Consider the following 23,372-nt stretch of genomic DNA (forward strand, 5'->3'; position numbering starts at 1 on the left):
AATTAATCCGTTATTTACTACTTTGTGGGGCTGACGCTAAAGTAGTTGCAGCCTTTCACGATTGAGTGTTGTTTGCTCTGCTTGTTTTTAGTTGTCATTATTAAGATTCAATGAAGGGAGCAAACTGCACAGAGAAAGGGCGAAATATAATAAAAAGAGAGCATTTAAATCCATAGCAAAAACAGAACTATTTCTTAAGTTTCTTCTAAATGTAAAAATCATGCTGCTGTGCTTTTCTGAATGTAGAATAAAAGCTACATAATCCCAGCTAATTAAATGAGCTCAGTGCTATCAGGTGTTGTCACAGATTAGGAACCTGATTGGAACAAAAACCTGCAGCCACAGGGGGTCCCCCAGGACCGACATTGAGAACCCCTGCTTTAGGGCCTAAGCTGGTAAACCACACGTCACAAAGTCAATTGAAATGTTACAACTTTCCCCTCAAATAATATAAAGTTATCATTAGCAGTCATCATTGTGTTTCCAGTCCAGTCCAGTCATTTGAATTTTTATTTCATTCAATACTGTGCATCACAAATGTCTCTCATATACAAAAACGTTTTCCCCCACGCGCCCTTCAGGAACGTGAGTATGAAAAAATGCTGCTGCCATTGTATAGTTTTTACTTTCTAAGAATAAGTGGATGTCCTGAAACAGAAAATAGAAGACATATTTATGAGAAAATGGGCAATGACTGATTTAAATATGTAGACATTTTACTGAGTTTGCATAGTCTGGTATGAAGTTTAACTAATGCTGAATAATAATATTGTAAACAGTGTTAAATATGAGGCCAGTTTAAAGCAGTATACACTTTAAGAAGGTTAGAATTAGTAATTGTATAAAACAAATACTGGAATTTAGTGGTCGCTATCACTTAGTTGTACTGCTGTTGTAATGTTGAGATGCAAAGTCATTACTTAGTACATTCATTATAAACACTTCACATTCTTATAACAAATACAACAAGCAGTTCCAAAATGTAACAGTATACCGGAAATGCAATGATTTGTAAATATAATGCATCAATAACACTTGTAATAAAACTGGATAGCGAGTATAGACAGGCCAAATAAATAAATGCCACCACATACCTTTTCTAAGTTATCAAAAAACACAAGATGGGTTGGTATTGGAGCCTCCGCACGAAACGTTTGCTGAAGCCACTTCATTGGATCAGAATAAAATACGTCTGCTTCATCCGTATAGCTTTGATTTCCACTCAGGTCTGGGGGACACTGCAGAAACTCCATTTGAATTGGGCAATGGACATGACTAGGACAGAAAATGATGAAGGAAAAAAAAAAAACGATTAGCTGGGAATGAACTGGTAAGACGGTCAAAAACTTGAAATGATGCCGTTATGTAAAAGATGTGGAGGTTCTAGTGGGTGACATTGTGAGAACAGAAGCACTAAAGGCAGCAGAGAGGGTGTTAAGTTACTCAGCACACTGCGTGTGGGACAAGTCATGGGAGGGCCTGCTGTACGCCACTCTGGTGGAGCCTTGATCTGCCGTATTATTGATGCCTTTTTATATTTAGTTTAGTTATGTGAGACTCAATAACCATTACAGGTGGAAGCCTAGAGATGAGCTACGAGAATTGTGATTCCTGACCTTTGTGTATGCGTGTTTGTAAATTGTACTACTTCTACGGATTCTTTTAAAGGGTGACATGACAACAATATTTCGAGAGAATTAGTAGGGTGAATGTCGGGTGCACCTCTATATGGACGACGGGGATGGGGCACAGATTTCCTTGCAACGTTTTAGAAGGCGGTAAATCTCGGCTGAGTAGAAACTGGCCAACTGTGTTCAACTGAGCTGCCTGTTGTCAAAACGTCGTTCTTATCTTCTTCTTTACATTTTTAACAATATCATTAGCATATTGTTTGTTCCATCATTCAGCACATGCTTTTCAAGATCATTACTTTAAAATGTATTTCTTCTATTTTCTTTTACAATTTTTTATTTAGCCAGATATTGTGCAATCAACTTTTACATTTACTGTATCTGTTTAACTGACTTTTTTCCAGAGTAAAACAGTTCTCATATTTGCATACGAGGATTGACAGCCATGTAAAATAACTCTTTACATCTTCAACAGCAGTTTTGCATTTTTTTTTTTTTAATGTTTATTGTTAACTTAGGGCGGCACGGTGGGTAGCGTGGCTGCCTCACAGTTAGGAGACTCGGGTTCCACTTACAGGGTCACGGGGGTCTGCTGGAGCCAATCCCAGCCAACACAGGGCGCAAGGCAGGAAGCAAATCCCGGGCAGGGTGCCAGTCCACCGCAGGGCACACACACACACCAAGCACACACTAGGGACAATTTAGGATGGCCAATCCACCTAACCTGCATGTCTTTGGACTGTGGGAGGAAACCCACGCAGACACGGGGAGAACATGCAGACACGCTGGGAGGACCCGAGAAGCGAACACGGGTCTCCTAACTGCGAGGCAGCAGCGCTACCCACCGCGCTGCATAACAAACATTTTAAATGTTTTAAGTAATCTCCTTAAAAAACAAGCTGCACATTTCAACAAAAGCAGTCCAGTGGGAGCAGTATTGTTTCATATGGACAGATAGACAGGCATTGTGCTGTAGGTGAACACACCTAATTATTATACAGGGTTAAAACTGTCCTGGACAGCAACGCTAATTTGAAATTACAGTTAAAACTACATCTGAATTAAAGTACATTTGCATTGAGTGTTCTAGAATTACCCCCCATCTATTGGCATACAGATCTTGACACCTAAAAGCGGCTCTTCATGTGTTCACGTCCGTGTTGTGGTGTTGTCACCCAGCCGACCCATATGGGTTAGCCTCTCTTTCCATGAATTTAGCGCGATTGCCTTTGTGGGGGGATTGGGATGGTCTGCTTTGGTGAATTGAGTGAGATCATCGGGGGTTGAGGTTGTCCAAAAACTAACATCCGTGGCAGAGCGACGGGCGCTGAGCAGGCTCCTGTCAATCATGGAGAATCCACTTCATCCACTGAACAGGATCATCTCCAGACAGAGGAGCAGCTTCAGAGACAGACTGAGGAGACCCCACACTATGCGACTCTTCAGTTCCACTTGGGGGGTTAACGTTAACATTATACAAAGTTATTGTCTGTTATTCCTGCATTGTTCTCACTCTTTTAATTTAATATTGTTCTTTATCAGTATGCTGCTGCTGGAATATGTGAATTTCCCCTTGGGATTAATAAAGTATCTTATCTATCTATCTATCGTGCCTTTCATATCTATCTATCTATCTATCTATCGTGCCTTTCATATCTATCTATCTATCTATCAATCATATACTGCCGTTCATATCTATCTATCTAAAGTAATCACTTGCTTGAATAATTCAGTGAAGTCCTGATAAAAAACAAGAAAATACTTCAGATTTCTGGGAGTTTCATAAGATACAACATTTGCACTCCGTACTTTCCTAGTGTTTTATTTTCTTCTTTTTTACCTATAGAATGGAGTAGAATGACAAGGCATGAGGAAGTACACGTAGCTGTCCACGCTGTCTTTCTGGCAAAGCTGCTGAATGTGAGCCATAACGTCCAGTGTGCCACGCTGGTGGACGAGCCCAGTGTACAGAGCTGGCAGCAGGTTGAAGGAGAGCAGAAAATACACAGCCGGCTTCCTCCAACTTCTTAGCTTTGCCAGCGATTGACCTTTTAAGAAAAACAAAGCCTGCTTATTTACTCAGGTAGATGAATCATTTCAAAACTAAATGTGTGTTTGTTACACTCACATGGGCCACATTCTATAATCCTTTTTAATACCTCAGCAAAAAATGTACATCTCCACTGTTAAAAATGTGTCTCATCCTCGAGTGGTAAATTGGAAACCTTTTTGATTTAAACACGCGTCTGGTGTGTAATTACACGAGGGTAGTTTCGATTGTAGTCCGACATCACCAACAATGTACGCATTTAGTCAAATTACAGTGGACGGACTGTCCAGTTGGCTTTAACTTAAATGATAACACAAAGAGGATGTGCATCTTAACACGGCTGTAGGGAAACAACGACATTTCGGGGAAAATGGACACCCTTCTGCTCTTGCTCCTTTTACAGAGTAGCTTCGGTTGCTGGCTGCCCTCTCTTTCTATTAGGTGGGGTTCGAATTTTGCTTTGATTTGTTCAATTTGTCTTTACTGTAAGGAATGTTATTTGTTTCTGATTAAAATCAATTAAAAAAAAAAACTAAACGACATTATGGCTGCATCTGATTGGCTGGCTGAGCTGTCCGTCGGCCTCGATTTGGTATTTTCGATGGTTTTCCAGACACTGATTTTTGTGGTGTACCTGAACACCGATAGAAGATTCATAATGTCTGATAGTCAAACAGATAGAAATATAAACATCGTTTCTTACCCCGAGGCAGTGTTTTTCAACTTTTTCGCTGGAGTGGAACCCTGCGCCAATGGTTACCTTGCTCACAGAACCCTGTGCAATTATCCAGCAGTATGTCCTGTATCATGGGACTTTAGGCGGAACCCTTGGCTGGTTCCGTGGAACCCCGGTTAAAAAAAAAAAACACTGCCCTGAGGACTGATTGAGGTCATTGATGTTAGGTAGAGTGCCCAGAGGGGGCTGGGTGGTCTCGTGACCTCTGAACCCCTGCAGATTTTATTTTGTTCTCCAGCCGTCTGGAGTTTTTTAATGTTTTTTCTGTCCTCCCTGGCCATCGGACTTTACTTTTATTCTATGTTACTTAGTGTTCTCTGATTTTAATTCTTACTTTGTCTTGTTTTCTCTTTTCTTCATCATGTAAAGCACTTTGAGCTCCATTATTTGTATGAAAACGTGCTATAGAAATAAATGTTGTTGTTAACCTGTAGGGTAAAGTTTGTAAGAAAAATGCTCACCACAGAACAGCATGCAGAAAGGTAGGATGGGATAAATAAACCGGAATTCCTTGTGAGCCATCAAGCTGGACAGGAAGACAAAAATGCAGTTAGCTTATGAAGAACCTGAAATAGTTTGTCTATGGCAAAGGCTGACATTTCCATTAGTAATGCATTGTGGTTTCTGGTCTTGTAATGTTAACAATTATAATAAATACATTTTAATAAAATAGCACCTTACTCTGATTCATAAAGAAGCTCTCTGTTCATATGTGGTAGGTGCCATAAAATAAAAATTTAGCGCTTTATAAGCACAGGCCATCAGTTTTTAGTAAGAATTTGAAGGGACCCCACTTAGTTTTACCTAACTGAGTTGTTCAAAAGGAAATGGGCCAATGTACTAATAGTTAATACAACAAATATGATATGCAAATTCTCAAAAGAATTACACTCAGAATATCATGTCAGCTAGCATACTCAACGTTAAATTGTATTTGTTTTAGAAGATGACAGAAACCAACAAACACTTGTAATAAATAGTGGAATAGGAGTCAAGCAAAACTACCCACTTGTTGTTTTATGAGATGCCATACGTGTTATGGACCCCAGACATTCATAACTGTTTTATATCCATAATCCTTTAGTGCCGATATGACTACTAAGAGTCAGGGCCCATAGTGAAAACTAATCAGTGTCCTGATGTCCTGCCCCAGTCTTCTAGCTGGACTCTCTAGCCTCCGCATGGACACCGGCTCCTTTAGAAATGGGAAACTGTGCTGGACGGTCATAATGCAGCCTGTGATTTCTAGTCCTGTAGTTTGACACACTCGGGCGACAAGATCAGCAACTGTGGGCGTCACTCGGACTCAAGGTCACGTAGTGGGACGTCGGCTTTAGGGAAAGGGCACCCAAATATTCCGATGTCGTACTGACATCAATCAAAATAATCAATCAAACTAATCCAACTCTAACATGTCTGAAAAGAATGGCCGTTAAATAAAAAAAATATATGTATTCAAATGGCCAAAATGTTGAGAGGAGATGCAATTCAAGTAATTCTGATAGTTAAATAAAATACACACGTTAAGCTATTTCTTCAAAAAGGGGGTGGCACTTGGTATTGGACCCAAGGCTGAAGCTATATTTTCTATGCTGGGGAATATTATTTATTACACAAAATCATCGTAATTTATTGAAATAAGGGTCAGATTTTGATATGTTTCCAAATGTTAAAAGATGCAGCCATTTTCTAAAGGCCTGTGAACAATACAAAGAAGAGCAAACTCTATGGCACGTGTAGAAAAACTGTACAGCCATGTATAACGTGCGCAGATTTGAATACTATACCTGTACACTATAACCGTGCAGACTATAGCCGTGAGCAGTATCCTGTATCTTTTCGGGGCCAAAAGTGTGCCATGAATAAAAAATGGAAGGTGTGGACCGAGGACCACTGGAATCCCTTGAGTGAAATACCAGTGCCATGGATGGGAGCCATAAAATGACGCAACATCGTGAATTACGTTGAACTTCAGGAAGTTTAAGTGAACCAGGATCCACTGAAACAAAGAAAAGATAAAAGAAGGAAAACAAAACATTTGGGTGCTGTATCTTCATTACATATTCATCTCAGTAGTATTACAATTAATTTTATAGCTTTATACAAAAGGCTGTGGAATCAATAAATATACTCGGATGCAAGCTCAAATACCTGGTGTTGCCTCAGAGGAAAGTAAAGTGTTGTTTTTTTTTTTTTAATTGTTTGAGAAAAATATAATAAAAACAAAAAACAAAACTTTAAAAATAAAAGTAAATTAACAAACAATGAAGACTCACTAATGTGATTGTCTTGCAGTCTTGTATGTACAGTGAGGAACATAAGTATTTCAACACCCTGCGATTTTGCAAGTTCTACCACTTAGAAATCATGGAGGGGTCTGAAATTCACATTGTAGGTGCATTCCCACTGTGAGAGACAGAATGTAAAATAAAAATTCAGGAAATCGCATTGTATGATTTGTTCAGAATGTATTTGTATTGCACTGCTGCACATACACTGTGTGCACAATTATTAGGCAAGTTGTATTTTTGAGGATTCATTTTAATATGGAACAAACACAGTGCTATCAGTCAATCCAAAATGTTAATAAACCTGAAACCTGAATGTTTCACAACGGAAATGTGAGTGTGAACATCATCAGGGGAATACATATGTGCGCACAATTATTAGGCAACTATTAGTGTGCAGATTTATTATGCAACTAAAGGAAAAATGAAAATTTTCCCATCTCACTTGTTTATTTTCATCTGTTATAGTGAGAATAATAAACAAACACCTCAAAATTTACAAATAAACATCTCTGACATTTCAAAAAATCAATCAATCAATCAATGACCAATATAGCCACCCTTCTTTCCAATAACAGTCATAAGCCTTTCCATTCATGGAGTCTGTCAGTTTCTTGATCTGTTGACGATCAGCTTTTTGTGGAGCAGTGACTACAGCCTCCCAGACACTCTTCAGAGAGGTGTATTGTTTTTCTCCCCCGTAAATCTAACGTTTAAGAAGTGCCCACAAGTTCTCGATAGGGTTTAGGTCAGATGAGGAAGGGGGGCCATGTCATTATTCCTTCATCTTTAAGGCCTTTACTGGCTGGCCACGCAGTGGAGAACTTCGATGCAAGTGATGGAGCATTGGCCTGCATAAAATCATGGTCTTCTTCCTGTATCACTGTTTGAAGAAAGTGTCTTGAAAAACTGGCAGTAGGTTTGGGAGTTGATTTTGAGTTCATCTTCAATGCAAAAAGGTCCAACTAGCTCATCTTTAAAAATACCAGCTCATACCAGTACCCCACCTCCACGTTGGAGTGGAGCTCTGTGGCCATTACTGATCCACAGGTCCATCCATCTGGTCCATCAAGAGTCACTCTCATCTCATCGGTCCATAAAACCTTTGAAAAAAATCTGTCTTCAGATATTTCTTGGCCCAGTTTTGACGTTTCAACTTATGTTTCTTGTTCAGTGGTGGTTGGGTTTCAGCCCTCCTTACCTTGGCCATGTCTTTGAGCACTGAACACCTTGTACTTCTGGGCACTCCAGGTAGGTTGCAGCTCTGGAATATGAAAGTACTGGAGGATAATGGGTTCCTGGTAGCTTCACGTTTGATTCTTCTCAAATCTTTGGCAGCTAATTTGCCTGTTTTGTTCTCAACACGTTTCTTGCGACCCTGTTGACTATTTGCAACAAAATGTTTGATGGTTCTGTGATCACACACCAATATCTTAGCAATTCCAAAAGTGCTGCATCCCTCTGAAAGACTTTTTACAATTTTTGACTTTTCAGAGTCAGTTAAATCTCTTTTTTGGCCCATTTTGCCTGAGGAAAACTAGCTGCCTAATAATTCTGCACACCTTGATATAGGGTGTTGATCTCCTTAGGCCACACCCTCCCTCATTACACAAATACACATCACCTGACGTGCTTAAATCCAATAAGCATTCAAGTTAATACAGCTTGGAGTTGGAATATACGCATTAAAAATGATGATATGGTCAAAATACTCACTTGCCTAATAATTGTGCACATAAGTATTTGAACACCTGGCAATCGGCAAGAATTCTGGCTCTCAAAGACCGGTTACTCTGCCTTTAAGAAGTCCACCTGTACTCCACTTGGTAATCTTACTTAGTAGCACCTGTCTGAGCTCTTTAAAGACACCTGTCCACTCCACAGTCAGTCAAACTCCAACTACTACCATGGGCAAGACAAGACCACAGAGCTGTCAAAAGACACCAGAGACAAAATTGTGGACCTCCACAAAGCTAGAAAGGGCTACGGGGCAATTGCCAAGCGGCTTGGTGAAAACAGATCAACTGTTGGAGCAATTGTCAGAAAATGGAAGAGGCTAAAGACGACTGTCAGTCTCCCTCGGACTGGAGCTCCATGCAAGGTCTCACCTCGTGGAGTATCACAGATGATAAGAAAGGTGAGGAATCAGCCCAGAACTACACGGGAGGAGCTGGTCAATGACATGAAGAGAGCTGGGACCACAGTTTCAAAGGTCACTGTCGGTAGAACACTATGCCGTCATGGTTTCAAATCACGCATTGCACGGAAGGCTCCCCTGCTCAAGTCATCATATGTCCAGGCCCGTCTGAAGTTTGCCACTGACCATCTGGATGATCCAGAGGAGGCATGGGAGAAAGTCATGTGGTTAGATGAGACCTAAATAGGACTTTTTGGTCTAAACTTCACTCGCTATGTTTGGAGGAAAAAGAAGGCATCCCAAGAACACCATCCCTACTGTGAAAGATGGGAGTGGAAAAATCATGCTTTGGGGGGTGCTTTTCTGCGAAGGGGACAGAACGACTGCACTATATTAAGGAGGGGATGAATGGGGCCATGTATTGTGAGATTTTGAGCAACAACCTCCTTCCCTCAGTCAGAGGGATATATATATATATATATATATATTTATATATAGATTTGTATTCACATTTACCTTCCCAAAAAAGAAAGAATCGATGAATGTGGAAATTCCAAGAATTAATATCCTGAAAAATACAAAATAAAAAATCAATCGTGTCAGGGGAATTTTGGCTAGAAACATTTTGTTTAATTACTTAGAATTTAACAGAATCTGGAAGTCATCTGAGGGCCCAGTCCGCCATATAAATAAGTCAATTTAAGAACAAAAGGGCAGCAGCAAAAGATATCATGTTTGTAATACATCACAAGTAGACCTTTTAAATTTTTTTCCCTAACTGGTGCCCATTTTGATAGCTTCTCAATATTTCTTATATGGTTATGAATCCATAACTCTTTCATGTTTGGGACAAAGACACATATTTAATTGATTTACTCCTCTGTTCCACAATTTAAAATTATAAATCAAACAATTCTGATGAAATTAAAGTGAATATTGCACACTTTCGTTTAAGGGGATTTAAATACGTTTCAGTCACGTATTTATGGATCTTTACCATTGTATACAAAAAAAAGAAACCTTTAAGGCAAAATAGAGAAGTACATAGAATTTTCCTCTGAACACTTCTACTTTAAAGAAGAGGAATCTTCTTACCCTACTGGAGCAGCATTATACAGGAGTAATTTGACTTTATTGTCTTCTTGAAAAAAGTGAAAAATTAGCAAAGGAAGCCAAATGATAGCTGCTGTAGGTCGGATGATGACTGCCAAAGCAACCAGAGTGAGATACTTGAAGCTGTAAATAAAACACATTTTTTCATGAATAAAATATGCACAAAACAATGCATACTGCAACAAAGAAGAGCTTTCATTTGGGTAATTCTTTGGAATGCACCGGACTAACCTGTTTTGCGTCTTTGAACCCTGCAGGGGATAATAGTGCAGAGCTATTATTGTGAAAACAGTCTCCATGGTGTTTGTTAAGGTTCTTGTGCAGCAGTACCATGTAAACCAGGAAGACAACTGACAGAAGTACTAGAAAGGAAAAGAAAGAAAGAAAGAAAGAAAGAAGACTTCATGAATGACAGTAAGTGCAGTGTGTTCTGCTTTACAGCACTAATATGGACTCGACTGATATTTTCCCCATAAGAAATAATGGAAAACACTGTGAAGGTGGGCCAGTCATTGCTAATTTACCCTTTAATACTTCTTAACCTAAAATCAATGGTAATACAGTACAATGCACTAATAATTTAATACATCTATCTCTCTATTATAAAAAAAAAAAAATTTGGGGAGGCAGACTAGGAAGACGAGACGTGATCTCCTCAGAAGACAATGTGAAGTCCTGCGAGACACACTTTAACTTGCTTCCAGCTCTTAAAACAATGACAAGCGACATGTAAAACATGCATGACGCAGCAGATGAACTGACCACTTCTCCTTACATGTGTTCAGCCACCCTAACCAGTTCACGACGCAAGCAGCAGAGACCTGAAGTGGCAAAATGGACAGCGGCTGTACAGGCTTTAAAATGAGCGACGGGCAGCGCGACCACAGCTGCTTCCCCCCTTCACAACACGAGCTGCGTTATACGATCTGCGAGAAAGATATGTAACCACACCCGGGGCCGAAAATAAAGGACAAGTGGTGTTTTCACAACGTCACGCGAGACAAGGCAGTAAGCCATCATTTAAAACAAGTTCACATACATCTAACCTAGCAGTTGTTGGATTGATTTTGGCAGACATGCATTATGTGCTCCCAGCTCTTAAAACAACGACATGCGTCAAGCAGAACAGGCAGCTCATCAGCAGCAGAAAGACAGCAGATGATCCGACGGCATCTCCTTAGCAGCATGCGTTCAGCCGGCCCCATTTCACAACGCAAGCAGCGTTATACGTCCTGCGAGAAAGAGATGTAACCACACCTGGGGCCGAAAATAAAGGACAAGTATTGTTTTTACAACGTCATGCGAGACAAGGCAGTAAGCCATCATTTAAAACAAGTTCACAGACATCTAACCTAGCAGTTGTTGGATTGATTTTGGCAGACACGCATCATGTGCTCCCAGCTCTTAAAACAACGACATGCGTCAAGCAGAACATGCAGCTCATCAGCAGCAGAAAGACAGCAGATGATCCAACGACATCTCCCTAGCGTGCTTTCAGCCAGCCCCATTTCACAACGCAAGCAGCGTTATACGTCCTGCGAGAAAGAGATGTAACCACACCCGGGGCCGAAAATAAAGGACAAGTATTGTTTTTGCAAAAGTTTTTCAAGTAAAAGTGAAAATAATGCATATGTAAGAATTCCCATGAAAGTAACAATCTCTTTAAATTGTATACCAAACACAGGGGTGGGCGAGTGAAGCGAGCAGGGGGCAGAGCCCCCTAGTCTATTGTATAAAAAAAAAACCTTGGGTCGAGGCGTGATCATCTCGGAGAGACACTTTAAAGTCCCACAAGACTTCTTGCACGTCACACCCTACTTACAAACAATTTCTCGGAGACACTTTAACGTCACATGACACAAACTGCTGTACAGGCTTTTAAATGATCGACGCGCAGCACGACATGCAGATCACGCAGCTCAGTAGCAGCTAGCAGACAGCCAGCAGCCGATCTGTCCTTAGTGTGCGTTCACCTCCCCTCCTTCACAACGCGAGCGGCAGAGACGTGAAGCGTGCCCCCGGGGGTGGGGGTTATGGGGTGGGCGAGCGAAGCGAATAGGGGGCACAGCCCCCTAGTTTAAAAATAAATCAATAGCAGGTAATGAAACATTACTTCGTCTGAGGAGACAGACAGTCTGGTTTCTTCTGCCTGGCAGCTTTGATGTTAACGGGAATAGGAAGAGGAGTGATGAGCAGATCATTGGGATTTTCATCGCCTCCAACACTACTTTCAGAGTTTCCTCAATAGTTAACTGGAGCCATTTGTGTGGCTACACTTAAAGCCTTCCACAATTACAGCACACATTGTGTCTTTGGCGACTCTACAGCTTGATAAGGAAATATTCTTGATCCCTGGTTCACTTCGTCGATAGACTAAAAAGGGTCTCAGGACTCCAGGAAGCATAAAAGAAATGTATTTTATCAAAGACGCCTCCAGAACAGACCAAGTGAGATGTGTGTTCTTGCCTTGTGATCTCAGATGTGCTAACAATTCTTGTTTGGAGAAAGCTTTTATAGATCTGCTATATAATAAAACGTTAAGGTCTGTGTGTCTAGCCCATCAGAGCTGCCTGATTGGTCAGTTTGGCTTTGGTGAAGTGAAAGTGTGAGATGCACGTGGAGGAGTAAAGACGTATGAGCCATGCTGAGAGAGTCGCCTTCAAAAACAGTGAGACGGCGAGAAAGGCGTCTCACAAATATTAAAGGAGTACGAGATGCAGACTAGAGAGGGAGCTCTGATGAAGAGGCGTTCACACACTGCGTTTATGGAGGAAAGGTGCTGAAGATACACGGAGGAGGGCAAGAGACAGCAAAAGATTTTTAATTATTCTATTGCCAGTCTGTGACAGGTAACGTGGCTACTAGAACTACAGAAGAGTACCTTTAGCTTATAGATGATAACATGCATGTTATAGCCAAGTAAGTTTAGTTAAAAAGGTAAAAGATGGACTTAACATGAATATGGGATAAATTCTTATTGTTGAGATGCAAAGCCAGAGGCTGCTTCCTAATGACGTGTCTGCATACTTTAACCCGGACAAACAAAAGTCAGCATAAAGCGCCTGGTAATCTTACAGCATCCTGGACCCAGCTGCCTCTCTTAAAACAATACCTGCTCATTTAACACAGTTACAAATGACTCCATAATGCTCAACGGTTATTCAAAGATTTTGTCCATCAAAGCCCCCTTTACATCTTTACATTTTTCACTAACCTCACCCATCCTAGCAATTTGCATTAATCTGTTTTTTAATTCTATATTCATGAAAAAAATATATCCTGAACTGTGTTCTAGCGTGTGACCTGTCTGTCACGGCAGGGTCAGTGTTTGGAGCCCGTCCACAGTAAAGAGTGTCATATAAAAGTAAATGGAGCCAATATTGGTGTCAAGCAAAAAAATGAACTTCTGATTAAAAATTGGCTGCAACAAAGGGCTCCGGCTGATGCAGAAGCGCAGAATTGAATCTAATCACCTCTGCTGTATTTGATTTTGATTGGATACACTTAATTAATCCAGGACGGAAATGGTCACTTTAGGGGGTCAGATGCATGTCAACACAAACACTTTAAGTTGGAGTAGAAAAAGGGGTTTTTAAAATTGAACACAAAGTCAAAAGTCACTCCTTACCACCCATCTGGCAACGTCTGGACTTTCCAGTCTTCTCATTAATGAATACAGTTTGACATCTGAAAACGCCGCAAGAAGTGCTTGGACAATGCGTGGGGTGATGATCTGCAGGTCATACAATACAAAACAATTTATTTTTGTACAGCCCAAAATCGCAGAAGAAGTGCCGCAATGGGCTTTAACAGGCTCTGCCTTTTGATAGCCCCCCAGCTTTGACTCTCTAAGAAGACAAGGAAAAACTCCCAAAAAAAAAAAATGGAAAAAACCTCGGGAAAGGCAGTTCAAGGAGAGACCCCTTACCAGGTAGGTTGGGCGTGCAATGGGTGTCAAAAAGAAAAAAGGGGGTCAATACAATACAATACAATACAAGACACAGAACAGAACAAATCCTCAATACAGTATAAAAATATTACAAGTACGAAGCAGAATTTAACAGTAGATGATGTCACATAATATGAATATGAAAATAAATCATGAATAATATTTAACAAAAAACATACTACACTAAGTGTAAAACTCAATGTGATGAATGAGGCTCAATAAGGCTGTCTAGAATATGACACTGACTCAGTAATCTCAATGACATGTTTCTACTAGGCCTTCAGTTTAAACCGTAGGTATACGTATACACTAGGGCAGTGATGGCGAACCATTTAGAAACCAAGTGCCCAAACTGCAATCCAAAACCCACTTATTTATCGCAAAGTGCCAACATGGCAATTCAACCTGAATACCACCTAAAACTGAACACCAGCATAACCAAGGAGCTGGTGGTGGATTTTAGGAGGCCCAGGCCCCTCATGGACCCCGTGATCATCAGAGGTGAGTGTGTGCAGAGGGTACAGACCTATAAATACCAGGGAGTGCAGCTGGATGATAAATTGGACTGAACTGCCAATACTGATGCTCTGTCTGTCTATCTATCTACTGAGCTTTTAGTTTAGAAAAGCAACTCATACATTAACATCTTTTGTCTTAAAAGAAAAACATAATAACGGAGCTTTCAATGATACAAACAACTTTTTGTTGAAAGGTAAAAGTGTGCATTCGGTATGCTTTTGAACAATTAATGTGCTTTTTGCTGTTGTATGCATGCTGATAATTTGTCTAACCTTGGCTCATACTTTGTAAGCTTGAGAGCAACACATGCAGCACTCAGGTCATCTGTTAGTCTGTTTCTGGTGTCAGATTTGATTTAATTCAAAGCTGAAAACTGCTGTGCACAAGCATAAGATGATCCAAACAAAGTAAGGAAAGCAATCTCAAGTGCCTTCATTGACTTAAGATTATTTGGCAGAGAATTCCACACTTTAAGGATTTCATTTTCATAACTAACTGTGCTGTCTTTTGTCATCCCTTCGATCCTCTCAAGTGTTTCACGCAGGTCTTCCCTATTAAGCTCCGCCCCCAAAGCTTCCATTATATATTATGGGGTCGTGGATCAGGTGTGGCGATTAGCAACTCCCGGCAATAATTACAGATGCGGACGATTCCTCACCTGTGCGCTTAAGCGAGGACTGCCCGCGTCACAAAGCTCCCGGAAACCGCTCCGGCCACTCTACCATAACCCCCTTTAAATTATCTGTTGAAACTGGCCTTTTCAATTTTGAGCTGTGGACCCGCTATACCACATCCCCTCCAACCCCACCACGGGAATCACAGACTCAAAAGGCTGCAGTCCGTGCCGCACCCTCAAGCAGCATGTGTGCCGCCCGCCTTACCTCAGACAAGAGAGGGAGGAAGCGCTCCCATTGGGCTGCTGGGCAGAGGGGCGGGTGATGTGAGAAAAGTCCTCCGGCGCGTGAAGAGGGGGGAGCGGTGAGGGGGGCAGCCCGGCCCCGCATTCCTCTGGCTTTATAGTAACAAAATCTGTGCTCGGGCGACGCGTGCCCACCGAGAGGGCTCTGAGTGCCCCCTTTGGCACGCGTGCCATAGGTTCGCCACCACTGCACTAGGGTGTTGTACCGTGTTAGCCATTACAAATGTAGTGAGAAGTCAAGCAAAATGACACCTTTTCCTGGCTAACTAATAGAAGAGGTCATTTTGCTTGACGTCTCACTACAGTTTAAACCATCAAACAGTAAGCATTACTTTTCCCAGGCAGCTATTATGCTAAATTAAATCAGTTAAAACAGTTCAGGTTTCAAAGAGTTACAGTTAAACTGACATTTAAAGATCAATTCCAATTAAATACATGGAATGAGATGGAAGGAAGATCAAACAAGAGAATTAATAATGTTAAAATTATTAAACTGTTAATGCATGTTAAGAAACCCTTTCTAAAAAGTCGGACTGAATTGTAGTCTTGTTAATCAGGAATGCAAAAAGGTGACTATTGGGAAGAAGGCTCCGCACAGCCACTGGCTTTTAAATCCTCTTACGTATGCGGTGTTCCATTTGGAGTGGGAAGTTGGAATGTTCAACTGTCAAGCCTCCTTAAGTCAGATTTACAACTCAGAAACTCGGGGCTGGTCTGTCAAGTCCGAGTTTGTCCGATGTTAGATCAGGCGTTCTCAAAGTCGGTCCTGGGGGCTTTTTCTGCTTCAACCAGATTCATAATCAGTGACAACTGATAACGCTGATCTCGATTAATTAGCTGGTATTTTTTTTCTCTTCTCTTATTCTACATTAAGAAAGCACAGAGGCATCATTTTTACATTTGTAAATGTAATAAGCATAGAAGTTTAATATGTCACTGTGCTCTGTACAAAAAATATTTTGTAAATCCACTCACATGTACAGCTAACACAAGGCCAGATTTAGCACACAGGGGCTCATCATTTAGAACTGCTAGGCAAGCATTAGAAGACAAGACAGGGACAACTATAAAAATGGGCATTGTACTATTTCTGTGTGTCGTCAGAGTCAGCATGACATTGGATCTTCTCCTAAGTAAGGGCCTGCACATGGAGAAAGAGTATAAAGTCATGGAACATTACCCGGCACACCTTTTAAGCCGACAGACGGATGGGAGATAACGTCATCCGATCCGGAAAATCCTTCCAGTGCAGCGACAAAAATGGCAGACTTTACACAAGGTCTTGTCATGGCTTCCTCATCTGTTATGCCGCGTAAACCGTCATTAAAGAAAGCGAAGTTATTTCTCCTATGTGATTTCTTACCGCCGTATCACTAAGGGAGGGATATCGCCTTTTAATATTATATCTTTAGAGTTTCCGGTTATGTAACACGCCACAATTACAAACGAACTTATTCCAACCACGGAGCTAGCGACCCCTGCTGGATTCAGTAAGACATTTAGAAATATTTCTGCTTTTGCTAGAGATTTAAATGCTTAACTCTCTTTTGTTGATTTCTTTATATTTTGCCCTTTCACTGTGCAGTCTGCTCCATTCATTGTATTTTATTAATGACAATTAAAAAACGAGCAAAGCAGACACCCAGACAAACGGCGCTGAATCGTGAAAGGCTACAACTACTTTAGCGTCAGACCCACTAATTGGAAAAACAATTGGATTAATTAAATGATTAGAACACCTGGGAAAAACAGAATGAACATCAAGATCAAAATATTGTTAAAAAAGAAAAAAATACATTATTCCCACATAACTGCTTAGTAAATTTCAATATATATATATATTATTTTTTTACTAAACTTAAGTTTTCTAACTTCTATATTGTTCTCAAAACACAGAATTACCGCTTAATTAGCCCAGGATTCCAATTAAAAACAGAAGCCGGTTGGAACAAAAACTACAGGGGGTCCCCATTACCGACGTCGAGTTCCCCTGCTTTAGATCATGACGTCAATCCAAAATGGAGATGCACATCCTGCAGAGAGGCGGTTGGCACCACATTAGGAGCCGAGTGCAGCGGGTGACACCTCAGCACCACACTGGAAGAGTGTGAGGTTTTTTACGGTGGCTGGAGTGCCAATCCTCCCACCAAGCCCCGCGTTTTCCCTGTAAGTTGTGTAGTATTATACAGTTTATTAGCACTTCTGTCTATTTGTGTCTCGTGTCCAACGTCTTTTTGTGGACATCATTCCACAGTGTTGGGATATACAAAACGCCACGTGATGTGTTGTTATCAAGTGGTATTTACTCCAATGGAGCAAGCACAACAACAGTTTTCCTGGACACATCCGTATTGATTTTCCAAATGTTTTACTGGAATGCAGTCCGCTCAGGTGCCGACTTCCGAGGTAAACGGAATGGAGCATATGAATGGAAACAGAAGGTGACAGAACTGCAGATTATGTTCTTTACTCTCTGCGGCACCCGACATTAACAAACACTCATTTATTAGCTGTTATACTTGTGCATCACTCATTTAACACACAGCTCAGGTAGAGAGTGAAAAATATAACACCACCTTAAAAACAAATAGAAAAATGCTTAAAGATGCAGCTAGTGTAAAACTGTCTAGTTTTTGTATCATTATCTCAGCTCTTAAAATACACAGGGAAATTAAAGAAAAAACAAAAGGTTCTTACCAGAAGCTGCACCGTGTCTTTGTTCAGAAGGTGCAAAACTTTATAAATGCTGGCAAAGAAGAGAGGGTACAAGTAACTCCGTAATCCCTGTGTCCATTCCCACGTTAAATAACCATATGTAACAGCATTAAGGAATTATTAGAAAGTACACATTGAACATCATATCAAGTTGTGTTACACTGAAACCCTTCAACTATAAAATATTTCAGAGCCTGTTCAGGATTCTGAATTTTACATGAATTGAAAGTTTACGGCACGGTGGCGCAGTGGGTAGCAGTGCTGCCTCGCAGTTAGGAGACCCAGGTTAGCTTCCCGGGTCCTCCCTGCGTGGAGTTTTCATGTTCTCCCCGTGTCCCCAGGGTTTGTTTCCTGCCTTGCACCCTGTGTTGGCTGGGATTGGCTCCAACAGACCCCGTGACCCTGTAGTTAGGATATAGCAGGTTTGAAAATGGATGGATGGATGAAAGTTGGGGAGCTTTACACAGGAAACACCTGAAGGTAACTGCAGCTTCGTAAAAAGGAAAGATGATCAGGTCCCCAACACTTAACAATACAATACTACTGCAGTGTTAAAGTTAAAGTATCTAAAAAAACAAATAAACACACTAATGAATCAATGAAACTATCAAACATTTTCCTGCTCTGCACTTCTGGATTCTTTTTTCTCATAGGTTCTGGTAACACTGTTTGTCATTTCAATGGCAGGAAGTGCATTGTCTTTTCTTGCCCACTTTCCAATCGGCTTCAATGGCCCTGGTTTCCAGACTAAGTTATCACCCAGTCCGGTCACCTTGAGTTGCAACATGGAACCATTTGGTTCAGTGGGGGCCTGTGATGGAAGATTTAAGGAGTTTTGCTTTTCAAAGACTGTGCACGTACACTCACGGACTAATTTATTAGGAACACCAGGTAATGATCTAATCAGCCGATTAGTAGCACAATGCCGAAAATCCTGCAGATGCAAGTCAGGAGCTTCACTTGAAGTTCACAACAAACACCAGAATGAGGATAAAATGTCACCTCGCTGATGTCAACTGTTGGTGCCAGATGGGCTGCTTTGAGTATTTCTGTACTTGCCGATCTCCTAGGATTTTCATGCACAACCATCTCTAGAGTTTACTTCAAATGGTGTGAAACACAAAAAACATCCTATGAGTCGCAGTTCTGAAGATGGAAACATCTTGTTGATGAGGTTACAAAAGAACGGCCAGGCTGGTTTGAGCTGACAGAAAGGCTACAGTATTTCAGATAATCAACTGTGGTGAGTAGAAAAGCATCTCCGAATGCACAAACCTTGAGGCCGGATGGGCTACAACATCAGAAGACCACATTGGGCTCCACTCCTGTCAGCCAAGAACAGAAAGCTGACGCTGCAGTGGGGCCAGACTCACCGAAACCGGACAGTTGAAGATGGGAGAATGTAGCCTGGTCTCATGAATCTCAATTTCTGCAGAGGTGCACACAGATGACAGGGTCAGAAACTGGTGCCAAAAGCATGAATCCATACACACAACATGCGTTATGTCAAACGTCCTGGCTGCTGGCGGCGGTGTAACACACGTTAGACCTGTTAATGCCAGTCAATCATCACTTGAATGTTAAGGCCCGTTTGAGTTTTGTGCACACCGTGTGCATCCCTTCATGCCCACAATTTATCCATCTTCTAATGGCTACTTCCCGCATGATAATGCACCATGTCGCAAAGCAAAAGTCGCCTCAAAATGGTTTCACGAACATGAAAATGAGTTCAGTATTTGTCAGTGGTATTCCCATTTAACTGGATCTGAATCACCTTTGGGATGTAGTGGGACAGGACACTCCTGCATAAAAATAAAATGCATAAAAAAATAAAATGCAGATTTTATTTTTTTTTTCTCCAGCCGTCTGGAGTTTTTTTTTTTTTCTGTCCACCCTGGCCATCGGACCTTACTTATTCTATGTTAATTAATGTTGACTTATTTTATTTTCTTACTGTATCTTTTATTTTTCTATTCTTCATTTTGTAAAGCACTTTGAGCTATATTTTTTTGTATGAAAATGTGCTATAGAAATAAATGTTGTTGTTGTTGTTGTCATAGCATGAATGTGCAGGTGACAAATCTTCAGAAATTGTGGGTTGTAATCATGTCAACATGGACCAGAATCTCAAAGGGATTTTGCCAACATCTTGTGGAATCCATGCCTTGAAGAACTGAGGCTGTTTTGTGAGCAAAAGGAGGCCTTACGCAGGATTCGTATAGCGCTCCAAAGAATTTGCTCTGTGAGTGTAGTTCTTACTAATAGTGACTCGACATGACATTATCTTTATAGGTTGTCAGAGCCTGCAGGTGCTGCCACACTCGCCATTAATTCCTGCCTCCTCCAACTACTACCCCTGGGTTTTGTTTCCTCCAAGTTGGCTGTGTGTGGAGGTCCCAGCATTTGATGTTGTGTATCCGACTTCTGTAATAAATAGTTTCAGAAAATATATAAATGATCGAGTTAATTCTGAAGCTCTCCTTCCTAAATATAAACTCCTATAGAAACTAGATAGATACTTTATTAATCCCAAGGGGAAATTCACAACTATATATATATATACTCAGCAAAAAGAAACATCCTCTGACTTTCAACTGTTTTTACTTTCAGTAAACTTAATGTGTAAATATTTGTATGAACACTAAAAGAGTCAACACCATAAGACATAAACTAAAAATGTTTCACAATGTGTCCCTGAATGAAGGGAGGCTCAAAATCAAAAGTACCAGTCAGTATGTGGTGTGGCCACCAGCTGCTTGAAGTACTGCAGTGCATCTCCTCCTCATGGACTGGACCAGATTTGTCAGTTCTTGCTGTGAGATGTTACCCCACTCTTCCACCAAGGCACCTGCAAGTTCCTGGACATTTCTGGGGGGAATGGCTCTAGCCATCGATCCAAATCGATCCCGCTCCAGGGTACAGGCCTCGGTGTAACGCTCATTCCTTCGACGATAAACACAAATCCGTCCATCACCCCTGGTGAGACAAAACCGTGACTCATCAGTGAAGAGCACTTTTTGCCACTCCTGTCTGGTCCAGCGAAGGTGGGTTTGTGCCCATAGGCGGCGTTGTTGCTGGTGATGTCTGGTAAGGACCTGCCTTACAACAGGCCTACAAGCCCTCAGTCCAGCCTCTCTCAGCCTATTGCGGACAGTCTGAGCACTGATGGAGGGATTGTGTGTTCCTGGTGTGACTCGGGCAGTTGTTGTGGCCATCCTGTACCTGTCACGCAGGTGTGATATTCGGATGTACCGATCCTGTGCAGGTGTTGTTAGACGTGGTCTTCCACTGCGAGGATGATCAGCTGTCCTTCCTGTCTCCCTGTAGCGCTGTCTTAGGCGTCTCACAGTGCGGACATGGCAATTTATTCAGCAGTCCTCATGCCTCCCTGCAGCATACCTAATGCACGTTCACGCAGATGAGCAGGGACCCTGGGCATCTTTCACAGTCGGTAGACAAGTCTCTTTAGTGTCCTGCGTTTTTAGAACTGTGACCTTAAATGCCTACTTTCTGTAAGCTGTTAAGGTCTTAACGACCATTCCACAGGTGCATGTTAATTAATTGATTAGGGTTAATTGAACATGCATGGAAAACATTGTTTAAACCCTTTACAATGAAGATCTGTAAAGTTATTTGGATTTTCAAAACATTATTGTTGAAATACACAGTCCTGAAAAAGGGACGTTTCTTTTTTTGCTGAGTATATACAGTATAGATATAGTACAAACTCCGCTGTGACATCACAACAGTAAATGATCAGAAAATGCCACTCCAAATTTCCTGCTAAGAGAAGACCCTTTACATAAATTACGAAAGCAGACCTCAAAGGATATTTAAAGGTGATGCGGTGAGCCACCTCGAGTGACTGCCAGTATTCATCTGGTACAAAGCTGGTTTGTACTAGGTAGCAGTTGAGAAGACGAAAACACACGCTAAAAAGTACCACGGAAGGATTTGCTCCAATAATACCTGCAAAATATAAATAAATAAATGGGAAAATACTTTACTTTTGAACTACGGTTATTCAAAACCAAAAAACTACAGCTTGATTGCATTTCATTCGCTGGTTGCCACATAAAGTAAGTTATAACACAGTATATTCCTGTCCAAAATAAAAAACAAACTTTCACCCCATGCATTACGGCCCGGTAACTCTGGCTCGTTACCTGCCTGTCGTCCTGAGCTCCCATTCTCCGTGCCATACAACTGCGATTTCCTTTTCCTCAGTGGCACTGGATCAGGATAGGGAGGCTTTCGATGGAAAGGAAATCGTTTTTTAAGCATCTCCATGTCACTGTCCCAGCCTCTGTTCTGTAATCTCACTCTGCTCCTTTCCCATTCACGGGGTGCTGCTTGACAGTTGGTTGCCTCTTCATTCGTGAAGTGCGCGTTCCACCTTCCGGGTTCACTAAAATTAACAGAACATTAAACACTTACTATGATCACCTGCAGAATACATCGCCATCCATGTAAATGCATTAAGACGCCTAAAACACGAAACGACAGCAAGTGGTATGCTAAATCGAATCGTTTGATGCATACCAGTTAGACCATTTCCAGTCTTCTTAACAAAACGCGAAAACAAAAGACACCATGCCTTCTGACCTGTACGGGAGACCGTAGCTTATTATGCGCACGCGCATCGTCAACCTATTCATGCGTTTTCCTCAACGGAACGGAACCAGTGCATAACTAGTAAGGCAAAAACAGTTTCATACTGGTATGTAATTTAAAAATTATTCGGAGTATCCATTCTTCTTCATCTGGCCCTTATAAAGCGTTTTTAGGCTTTCAGGTGTTGCATGTTTTATACAGAAGGCTGCCCCAAATGTAATTTAATTTACAATTTAAATGTAAATGAGCTGTTCGGTTCCCTTTAATTCGCTGTATAAAGTTCATACAGTCAAGCCTTGTGCTGCGTACGTTGTAGTCAATTACCCTCAGTGGTTAGTTTTGGGTCGGCAAGACGACGTAGTTATTTGCAGTGTTCAGTAAGGCCTATTGGCCACAAGAGTGCAGACCTCGATCTGGTCGTCTTTAGTCTGCAGTCAAAGTACAGTAAGTTACGTACGTTTACTCAGAAAAACGGCCGGTTTTGTGCGGCAAAATAGGTGAATAAATTTGCCTTCAGCTGGCTAGTGGCCGATCAAGGGTTCATCCCATCTCTAGATACTGGCTTTCTGTGACCCCATAGTGCTTTAAACGAGTGGATATCCATCTTCAACAAAACGGTGGCCCCGTCAATGTCGTATTCCTTACAGTTTCATCCACAAAATCGTTTGTTTTTATATGATTCGGCGCACGTTTTTGTGGAA

General features: G+C 41.3%; 1 protein-coding gene across 1 annotated transcript; it reads right to left on the minus strand.

Annotated features, from left to right (window-relative positions):
- Positions 1 to 492: 492 nt before the first annotated feature.
- pigb (phosphatidylinositol glycan anchor biosynthesis, class B) lies at positions 493 to 22,763 on the minus strand. Its single transcript, XM_039770268.1, has 13 exons — positions 22,600 to 22,763; positions 22,224 to 22,465; positions 21,891 to 22,026; positions 18,040 to 18,157; positions 13,584 to 13,688; positions 10,187 to 10,317; positions 9,938 to 10,078; positions 9,359 to 9,410; positions 6,205 to 6,416; positions 4,879 to 4,943; positions 3,472 to 3,679; positions 1,095 to 1,275; positions 493 to 648 (listed from the first exon to the last, which is right to left on the minus strand). The coding sequence occupies exons 2-13, from the start codon at positions 22,345 to 22,347 to the stop codon at positions 532 to 534; spliced, it is 1,590 nt and encodes a 529-aa protein (XP_039626202.1). The 5' UTR covers positions 22,348 to 22,465; positions 22,600 to 22,763; the 3' UTR covers positions 493 to 531.
- Positions 22,764 to 23,372: the final 609 nt, after the last annotated feature.

This window comes from Polypterus senegalus, chromosome 12 (genome assembly GCF_016835505.1).
Source record: "Polypterus senegalus isolate Bchr_013 chromosome 12, ASM1683550v1, whole genome shotgun sequence".
NCBI lineage: Eukaryota > Metazoa > Chordata > Cladistia > Polypteriformes > Polypteridae > Polypterus > Polypterus senegalus.

Excerpts from the sequence above, each read along its gene's own strand:
- pigb (XM_039770268.1), bottom strand. The coding sequence starts at position 22,347 with ATGGAGATGCTTAAAAAACGATTTCCTTTCCATCGAAAGCCTCCCTAT. Across the intron at positions 13,689-18,039 it reads AAGACACGGTGCAGCTTCTG|ATCATCACCCCACGCATTGT; the intron begins GTAAGAACCTTT and ends TATGACCTGCAG. Across the intron at positions 1,276-3,471 it reads CATTCTACTCCATTCTATAG|TCATGTCCATTGCCCAATTC; the intron begins GTAAAAAAGAAG and ends TTTCTGTCCTAG.